Source organism: Balaenoptera acutorostrata, chromosome 6, assembly GCF_949987535.1.
Source record: "Balaenoptera acutorostrata chromosome 6, mBalAcu1.1, whole genome shotgun sequence".
Lineage (NCBI taxonomy): Eukaryota > Metazoa > Chordata > Mammalia > Artiodactyla > Balaenopteridae > Balaenoptera > Balaenoptera acutorostrata.
In genome coordinates this window covers 18,401,590-18,410,694 of record NC_080069.1, presented here as the reverse complement: position 1 = coordinate 18,410,694, position 9,105 = coordinate 18,401,590, and the positions used below count along the sequence as shown (strand labels likewise).

Sequence of the window (9,105 nt, the reverse complement as noted above, 5' to 3'; positions counted from 1 at the left end):
GCAGCTCGGGGCCCCCAAGAGTATAAAAGGGGAAGCTGCCAAGCTTAGGCTGCCCTCTAAGCTTCGGCTAGAACTGGCAGAGCATCACTTCTGCTGACTTTGATTGGTTTGAGTGAGTCCCAGGGCCTGCCTGGTCTAAAGGGGAGGGGGCTGCACGGCGTGATCCGTGGGAGGCATATTCCAGTGGGCGTCACCCATGAAGCGGCCTGCCAGCCTCGGGCCAGGTCCAGGAGAAGGGGAAGTGTCACCCCAGGCCTGACATGACCCCTTTGCCCCCATGCTAGGGCCTTGGAATTAAGACAGATGTGGCCTCCTGTCCAGGCTTGGTCAGCTAGCTGCCTGACCTTCCTTGGGCTTTGACGGCTCACCGTACCCCGATCCCCCATCTCGCTGGCCTCCTGTGCTGCCCTGTCACCTGCACGGACAGGCAGGGAGACCAAGGCTGTGTGAACGCCTGCTCTGGAATACGTTTCTTGTCTTTCCTCTCCTTCCCACCCCTCTTATGTCCCACCCTTGCTGCCAAGGCCCCCGCCTGCGCACCACCTTCCTGGAGACCCTGATATTTCCCACCCAGAGGCACTGTGTCTTGTACCCTTCGTGTGCTGCACAGGCTGCCCCGTGTTTTTAATTCCCTCTTTACACATCCCTTCTGTCTCCTGCCACCTGAGTAGAAAAGCTCTCTGAGCCTCGGATCTGAGCCCAGAGTAGTAGGGAATGCTTGTCGGGGTGAACGAGGCAGGCTGGCACTGAGAAGGCTGGACAGATGGCCACGGTGGTGACTGCACCTTCCCAGCTGGTAGGCCCTGGGGTGGTGGTAACAATAGCCACCCTGGTCTCCTGCCAAAGAGGCCATACGCTATAGGCCGAGGAGTTGGCTGGTGAGGTGAGCAGCTGGAGGAGAAAGGCAGGGAGGCCTGAGTTTGGGGCTGGGGTTAGGGGGGTCTCTGTTGGAGAACTCTCGGCCTTTGCAGGGGACCATGGCCCTTGGTCTTCTTTTCCCCCCTCCCCAGGGTCTGCCCAGGGCCTGGTCACAGATAAGGTCACAGGGTTGGTGAGGGGTAGGGACCAGCTGGAGGTCTGTCTGATGCCAAGGCCCCTGCTTTCCTACCAGCCAACATAGCCCTCGTCAAGGCTGTCCCCCTGCCCCCCCTCCACCCCGCTCCTTCACTGATGGGAAGGGACATCACCTTTCTTATTCCAAGTGCAAAGGCCCCAGGGAGCTGCCGCACCACAGCCAGGGGAAGGAGGGCAGTTGGGGAGGGCATGAGAAATGGCATTCTTTATTCATAAATAAAAACATAAAATTACCAGAAATAGTTTACATGGCCAAAAGGGGGCATCAAAAATAAAATAACTCAAAGCTGTGAAAAGCAGAGCAAACCAAACAAGACCCGACCAAGAGAAAAATAACTCTATACATTTCTTCCAAATGCCAGTCAATCCACAGCCAGCCCGGGCCGGGGTTCCACAGAAGAGGTGAGGAGGGCAGCGCATCCAAGTGCACAGGTGCACGGCCTCCCGCCACAGCAGCTGCTGTTGCAACAGCCCAGCCCGCCTTCTCCCTGGGATCCCTCTCTCCCAAGAGACGGCCCGGCCTGGGCCGGGACGAGAGCAGGGGCAGAGGCTCAGCAGGTGCTTCTGAGGGGAGAGGTACCCCCCTCCCAGTCCCCACGGAGCTCAGTGCCCCTGGGGGTGGGGCGTGCTCAGCAGGAGTTACCCGAATACAGAGGCCAGAGGAGACACCCAGGGTGGGCGCCGCATTGAGAGTCTGGCCACTCCAAGGCCCAGAGGCAGAGTCCCCTCTTGGTGTGGTGCTGCCGGTGCTGCTGTCTTGCTGCAGACCGCGGAGCGTTTCACCATCCTGTGGGGAGCAGCAGGGGTGGCTGTGACCCTGCGAGCAGGTGTGCCAGCAGCCGTGCTCAGAGGCAGGGGCGGCGAGCTCCCACCGGCCCGGGGCCAGGCCACGTGGTTGACTTTCCCAGTTCCCGCTCAGCCTCTGCTGCTCGGAGCTGCCTTCCAGAGAGGCTAGGTGGGGCAAGGTCCAGAAACAGCAGGGAGGTTTGTGCACAGGGAAGGGAAGGGAAACCACGCTGCAGTGAGGTCGCTATATTACACAACACTCGCTCTCTGGTGCAACCGGGGCCAGCGTGGACCACCCTGGGGTCTTGGGCTGGTGGCAGCCCTGGGAGGGCTCCGCGAGTTGGCCTGGGGCAGGGATGCGGGGTGCAGGGCACGGTCACACCGCGGTGGAGCCCCTTCGCCCCCTTCCCCGGGTTTAGCACCCACCTCTTCACAGCGAGGTCTTGAGGGCACAGCGACGGGCTTTGGGCTGCTCTTTGTGGAGGGAGGGGTCCTCCAGCCTGGGGAGGGACAGCAGCCCCTTTCTCTATCCCGTGGGGCAGTCTCACTGGGAAGAAGGACTCAAACAAGGCACAGGCTGGTGGAGATGGAGGGACCAAGGGCCGTGGCACAGGGGGAGGGACATCTTTGACTTGGGGGTTTGCATGTGCCCAGTGGAGGGGACTGGCCCCCAGGCAGGGAGAGGGCTCTTGGCCTGTCGATTCCAGGTTTAAATCTAGCCAAAGACTAAGAGTAACGGCTTGAAATTCCAGAAAACCTGCTCTGTTACCTGAAGGCAGGACAGGCACAGCTTGACGCAGGGATTGGAAGGCAGAGCCAGCAGCAGGGAAGGTGGCCCTGCCCTCAGCCCAGACTCAGGGGAGGAATGGTGGCCCTGGAAGGATGGGGGGACAGGAGGAGAAGCAGCTTCCCACTCCCACCCCGGGGCAGGAAGGGTCATCAGTCGGGGGACAGAACTGGGGGCACCGGTCTGGGACTGCTAACTACCCAGACGTTCTGGTCCCTCCCACCTCAGTGAACCCCTCTCAGCATGCAGGAGTGAGGCCCAGGAATCCAGCAACGGCTGGCTGTCCCAAGAACAGCAGCTGCGGCTAGAGGCAAAAATAGAACATCGAACAGCCTGGCTGCCTGCGAGATCGGGCTTGCTTCCGAAAAGACGAGAGGAAAAAGAAGAAGAAAAGAAAATTCCCTGAACCGAGCAACTGAGGAACCACCTTTTCCCTGCACATCTTCAGAAGAGAAGCCCAGCCTCCTGCAGGACCTGGGTCCTTGACTACGGGGCTCAGGTGGGGCTGCAGGTGGAGAGGGCCAGCTGGTACCCCCCGGGGCTGTTCAGAGGCTGTGTTGGCACCTCTCACTCTCTTTGGCCACCGGCACTCTGGGGCCCCTCCCTGACCTGTACAGACTCTTGTCTGCACTTAGCCCTGGAGGTGAGAAGGGAAACGGCAGGCAGTGGGATGGAGCTGCAGGTGAAGTGGGGGATGCCCAGCCCAGATGACCCTGCACCATCTCAGGGGACACAGGTTATCCTGGATCCAAGCAAAGGCTTGGTTCTTGGGAAAGAAAAGCAGCTCAGGGTAGCTGCTGGCCAACTTGAAGCAGGTGGGGGAATCCCTACCTCTGGTCCCATGATGAAAGATCTGGAGGCTCCCCTGGGAACAGCTCGAAGTCACACCCTCCCTGTGTGAGGGACAGGGGCGTCCTCAATCTTTCCCTCCCAGCACCCACCCCAGGGCCTCGGGTCTATGGCTTTAAGAAGAGTAGTCACAGATGTCAGAGGCCACCAGCCATCCAGAGGCTGCTCATTTCTGGTCAGCAGGGCCAACAGGAACTGGCCATTACTACCTAGCTTCTCTCTCTGACCCACTCTGGGTCTTGCTGAGTCTAGATAATCCTGGGCTGGCCCAGCTCTCCCCTCCTTTCTGTGGCCTGCCAGGGTCAGGAAGCTCTGATGTTGCTAAGTCACATTCTCCACACCTCACTCCAACCCCTACCCCTCCGTGGCCAGGGGAAGATAGCTCAGGTTATGACCAGGTCAGATTCCAAAGCTTCTGGTCACCAATGCTTGTGTTCTATTCCCAAGGCATCCCAATGTGCTGGGGGCCAGGGAGGCAGGGGGGCTGTGCAAAGAGGGGGAGCGAGAAAAGAAGTTGTGGGAAGAGAGGTGGAAGGGAGCTTCCATCCTGGGGAGGCCACTGGCCTTCACGGTGGTCACCACCCTCGCTGGGAGAGGGTAACTCTAAGTATTTTGAACAAAGGCCAAGGTTTAGGGAGCCCTTAACCAAATGACGTAGATCCGGGGACTCATCTCTTGGCAAAGCTAGAGGTCTGGCAGGCTGCAGGGGTGCTAAGCACTGGAACGTGGGAAAGGCGGGGAGAGGCCGTGTAGCAGCCCCTCCCTTCCCCTCCCCTCCCCTCGAGGTCTCTGCTGCTCTCAGAGGCCTGAGCAGGGGAGATGGGGAGGGGAGCCCCCACTGACGGGCTCAGCACCCCTGCCTCCCAATGCCAGGTCCCCGGCTCCCTCCCAGGAGGCCCCTCAGATCTCCGTGGCGATAATGTCCTCATAAGGGATGTCAGCCCCTTCGAGGTCAATCTCAAAGGGCTCCCCTGCACCATCCCCGCGGGCCAGCTGCTGCAGCGTCTTTTCCAGGCGCTGGTTCCGCTGGTACATGGCCAGGTAGCTCTGCTGCAGCTGCTTCTGGTACTGGATCACCTTCTCCTTCTCCTCCTTCCATACCAGCCGCTCATGCTGGAAGCCCGAGGACATCTGGTCGTGGCCCTGCCGCTCCTCCCTGAGCTCGGCCCGCAGCCGTTCCAGCTCCCGCTGCAGGGCAGGCACGTCCTCGGGGGCGGCGGAGGCAGGCCCCAGGGCGGCCTGGGCCTGCAGCTCCAGCAGCTCCTGTTCCAGCAGGTTCACCTTCTCCCGCAGGAGTTCCGCCTCGTTCTTCTTGCGCTGCAGCTCGTTCTCGCAGACCTCCAGCTCCAGGCCCTTGGTGCGCAGCGCGCTCTCCAGGTCCTGCGTCTTCAGCTCCAGACCCTCCAGCCTGCCCCGCGTATCCTTCAGCTGTGCCTTCAGGTTGAGGATCTCGCTGGCCTTAGCGTTGATCTCCGTCTGGGACTCCTTCAGCTGCTGCTTCAGGAGAGAGATCTCGCCAGACTTCTGGCACACCTGCCGCGGGGCGGGGACAAGAGAGAGAGAGAGCCAAGGGGTGAGAGGCGGCACCTGGGTGTGGTGTCCTTACTTGTAAACTGACGATTAGTAATAGTACCTATTTCATAGGGTTGTTATAAAGATGAAATGAAAGAACCTAGGGCCTGGCATTAATAACCACTCTATGAATTATTATTATAAATATGATGTTTGCAATATATTTCTGTGTTATCGTGAATGTTTAATTTATTTTATTTAATTTATTGTTTTACTCTACAGCCTGACTGGATAACCTGGGAATGAGGTCACAGCAATGTCCAGCTCGGTTCCGGATTAGACAAACAAGGATGGATGCGTTGTGATGCCAGCACTGGCTTATGTCTCTGACATGCTCTGAAGTGTCCCAGGTCCTGGCTGAGATACCATGGCTGGGGTACCATGGCTGGGGTAGGGTCTGCTGTGCCAACACTGATGGGAAAGAGGAGAGGGAGTGGTTGCATGGCTAAGGTCCTGTCCTCTTCGGGAAACCCGGCAAACAGAAAGTGACTCTCCCTTCCCACCTGTCTGCTGCCTCCATCCGTCACTTCCACGGAAAGGATCCTTTCCCTCTACCCCTGATAACACCTGTTGCTCTAATTCCCAGGATGAGTACAGGCAGCTCAGTGCAAACAGATGGCTGTGTGGCCGAGGGTGTGTCACCTCGACCTGGGGGGGGTGATGCTGGTCTAACCAGACGCAAGGAGCCCTCAGCCCCTTCCCAGGGCAGGAGTCTTTGGGGTGAATGCTGTGCACACCCCCTCCCGGTCCCCTGCACCACCTCTCAGGAGAGAAAAGCGAGCAGGATGAGGGGGTTAGGCTGTTCTCCAGCGAGGCCAGGCCCAGGCGCTTCCCTTCCAGGTGTGCCTGAGTGGGTGCAGGTGTATGTGAGCCCCTTTCTTCCTGTTCTGCATTTCCATCTCAGCCCGCCAAATAGAAGCCCCACTGGCACTTCTGTGAGGACTTCTGTCCCTGAGACCTGCACAGCTGCGGCCACTCCTACCAATGGGTGGAGTCCCTTCCCTCAAAAGTCGCAGATGATACTGTGCTCTCTCGTGGCTCTGGGGCCAGCATGAATTCAGGATGGTCTGTGGTCTTCCTGAGCCTCTGTGAGCAGATGCAGTGAGTTGGCCCTCAGACAGCCCAGCCGGGACTCGGCTCTCTTGCTCCAGCTTCTCAGCCGACGACTCGGTTAGTAAATTCAATTCTGGCCACGAGGCACCGGGGTGGGGAGAGGAGGAAGCCCAAACTAAGAGTACCCCCAACTTGGTTTACCGTGGAGCCCCTTATTTGGGTCATGAAACCGGTACTTCAGCCCAGTTTTCCTGGGCAGTTGTGTTCTCCCTCATTGCCTAGAGCCTGGAGGAGACCTGGAGAAGGCTGGGGTGGGCGGGCGCTGGCACCGAACCCCTGCCCGTCCCCCCGCCCACGCCCGCATCCTCACCTCCCACTGCGTCTCCTCCAGCGCGGGGACGAAGCTGGTCTTCTCCTTCTCATAGGACCTGAGCTTGGTCTCCAGCAGGTCCTGCTCCTTCATGAGGCTCTCGAGCTCCTGCCGCAGCTGCCGCTTCTCCTGCTGGAGTTGGAGCACCTGCAGGTGCAGCACCTGCTGGGCGCGCTGGCTCTTCTGTGCCGCGGACTTCAGCTTGCCCTTGGGCTCCAGCCCCTCCGGCTCGTCCTTGCAGCGCCGCGGTCGCTCCTCGTAGGCCTGGCTGGCAGCCAGCTCCTTCTCCTCAAAGCTGCGGTGCAGCCTCTGGAGCTCACCCTCCCTCTCCAGCAGTTTCTGCTCCAGCTCCTGGATGGTGCACTGGTCCGTGGAGATGGGGGAGCGGATGGAGCCCTTGTCCGCCTTGCTCGGGTGGGCCAGCTTGCTGCCCCCGTCGGAGAAAGACAGGGCCTTCAGGCTCGTCATGTTGCTGTCCTGGAGGATGTTGCCCTGAGTGATGTTGTGGGCCGAGCCCCCAAAGCGGCTGGCGGGCCCCACCGGCGTGACCAGCGGGTCCAGCTGGTAGCTGCTGGTGGTGCTGTGAGTAGGCAGGCTGGACATGGAGTTCCGGCCAGAGTCAGACAGCGCCCCGGAGCACAGGCTGGGCTTCAGCTCCTGTTCTTTGGGCTTGTCTGGAGGCGCGGGGTGCAGCTGGTGGCTGGCGCTCTCGGGGGACGAGTGGAGGATGGCGCCCGACCGTGGCAGCACCGGCTTGAAGGCCGTGGGTCTCACAGCACCCTTGTCCAAGTCCTGGGGAGGAAAACAGGCATATGGAGGCCGTGTCTTCCCCCAATGCACCCCCAGCCGGGTATGCGTGCCGGCCACGTGGCCCCTTCCTGGTCGGGAGCCATAGGTGACCTCACCTGTCGCTCTGAAGGAGCCAAAGGTGGTGAATCTCTCCCAAGAGGGAGAAATTCCTCTGTGCCTGGGGACGTCCTTAAGGATCATGAGGCAGTCTGTATTGTGAACTACAAACCTGTCACCATCTTGACCCACCTTCCACCCCAAGGTACCAAACGACTCTCAGATTCACTGGCTGAGACCCCCGTGCCAGGGCTCTGGGGCTCTGTGTGGTGCAGCTAAGGACACTGGACGTGTGTCCTTGAAGAAGTCCATCCCTGCTTCACCTCCACTGCCCCTTGCAGTCAGCCAGGAGCTGGAACACTGGCCGTGGCCTGCCCCGGAGGTTGGGGGAATCGCTTGAAATAATAATCCTTCCCCTAAAGCCGTCCTTTTCATTGTTAGAGGACTTCACAGTTTACAGGCTCTTTACTGTGAAAAGCTTAAAGCTCTATGCAAACATATGGGGCCATTTCCTAGCACATCAACACCACAGATTCATCTTCCCAGGTGAGGCCAGGGCACTGAATAGGAACAACGTTTTCAGTGTCCACTGGCGGGACCCATGAGAGCTTGAGCCAGCATGAGGGCTGGACTTCTGAGTATGTGGGACTCTTTGCCCTCATCCCTGCTAGACTGATGATGAGAACAAACTCCCAGGCCTTAACCAGTCAAAGATGCTTTGGGGCCAGCTTGAGCAGGAGCTGCTGTCCCACCAGAGCAGAAAATGAGGGGAAAGCCCACCTCCATGAATCCTCTAAGGAGAGAAGCTGCCAGCTCTCTCCAAGTGCCCTCTCTACCTGCTCTTCCAAACGGTAAGCGAGCCCCCTCTCTTTCCCACGCGCTTGAAAATGCTGCTGTCCGTCCTACCTTGGCAATCCTGAGTTACAGCCCAGCAGAGCTCAGGAAGGCTTTCACTTCCCCTTTGCTCTCTACTGAAAGCTCACCCAGGACTTCTGCATCAGGGGACTGACCAACGTGCCCATTCCTTTGTCCAGGCTTGCTCTCTGCTGTGGCTCAGCACTCCTGCCCTCTCTGCATCACTCAGCCTCTCGGAGATGTAAGCGTTGAGACCTCCACCACCACCCCTCCCGGCCCCACGCCTCTCTCCTGCCTTTCCAACCCAGCCACCCACACCAGCGACCCCGCTTACCATTTCTAGCTGGTTGGAGAAGGGCATGAGCTTGGGTGGGGTGGACGGGCCGAAGTCCACCCCGGCCTGGCCCCCTAGGTCCCCACTGGACAGTGCAGTGTAATCGGGGCGGTGGGAGCCCCGGGCCTTCTGGCTGACCTTGATATAGAAGAAGTCTTCACTCTTGCCCATTTTGGAGCTGGACTTGCCATGACCCGAGTCCTGGGAGAAGCCAAATCTCAGCAGCCCGTCTGAATACCGATTGAGTTTCTTGAGGTGCGAGGACTTGCGCAGCTTGTACTGGGAGGCCCGGCAGTGCTTGCTGTGGAAGCCGTGGCCGGAAATGAGGCTGCTGACGCTGCCCATGGTGACGTGGGGCCGGGGACAGGCAGGGCAGAGCGGGGGACCTGGCGTGGCTGTGGCAGTCCTGGCTCCGCGAAGAGGCTGCGGTCATAGCAGAAGCCTCACAGAGCCCGGGAGATCCGAGACCTGGAAGGAGACACAAGCAGGAATCAGCCTGGGATGGGGCCGGTCACTGCACGGTCCCCGCCGGTGACTTAACAGAGGAGGCATTCTGACCGTGAGATCTGGGCGACAGAG

At 59.6% G+C, this 9,105-nt stretch overlaps 1 protein-coding gene across 2 annotated transcripts in view; it reads right to left on the bottom strand.

The window, feature by feature from the left end:
- Positions 1-1,264: 1,264 nt before the first annotated feature.
- Positions 1,265-9,105, bottom strand: part of LZTS1 (leucine zipper tumor suppressor 1) — a 50,402-nt gene continuing 42,561 nt past the window's right edge. For both annotated transcript variants that reach the window (XM_057549338.1, XM_007167921.3), the window contains exons 2-4: positions 8,527-8,994; positions 6,492-7,283; positions 1,265-5,029 (exon numbers count right to left, since the gene is read on the bottom strand). In XM_057549338.1, the coding sequence (XP_057405321.1) occupies positions 4,397-5,029; positions 6,492-7,283; positions 8,527-8,871 (1,770 nt within the window). In that variant the 5' untranslated portion in view covers positions 8,872-8,994 and the 3' untranslated portion in view covers positions 1,265-4,396. The remainder of the gene's footprint in view (positions 5,030-6,491; positions 7,284-8,526; positions 8,995-9,105) is intronic.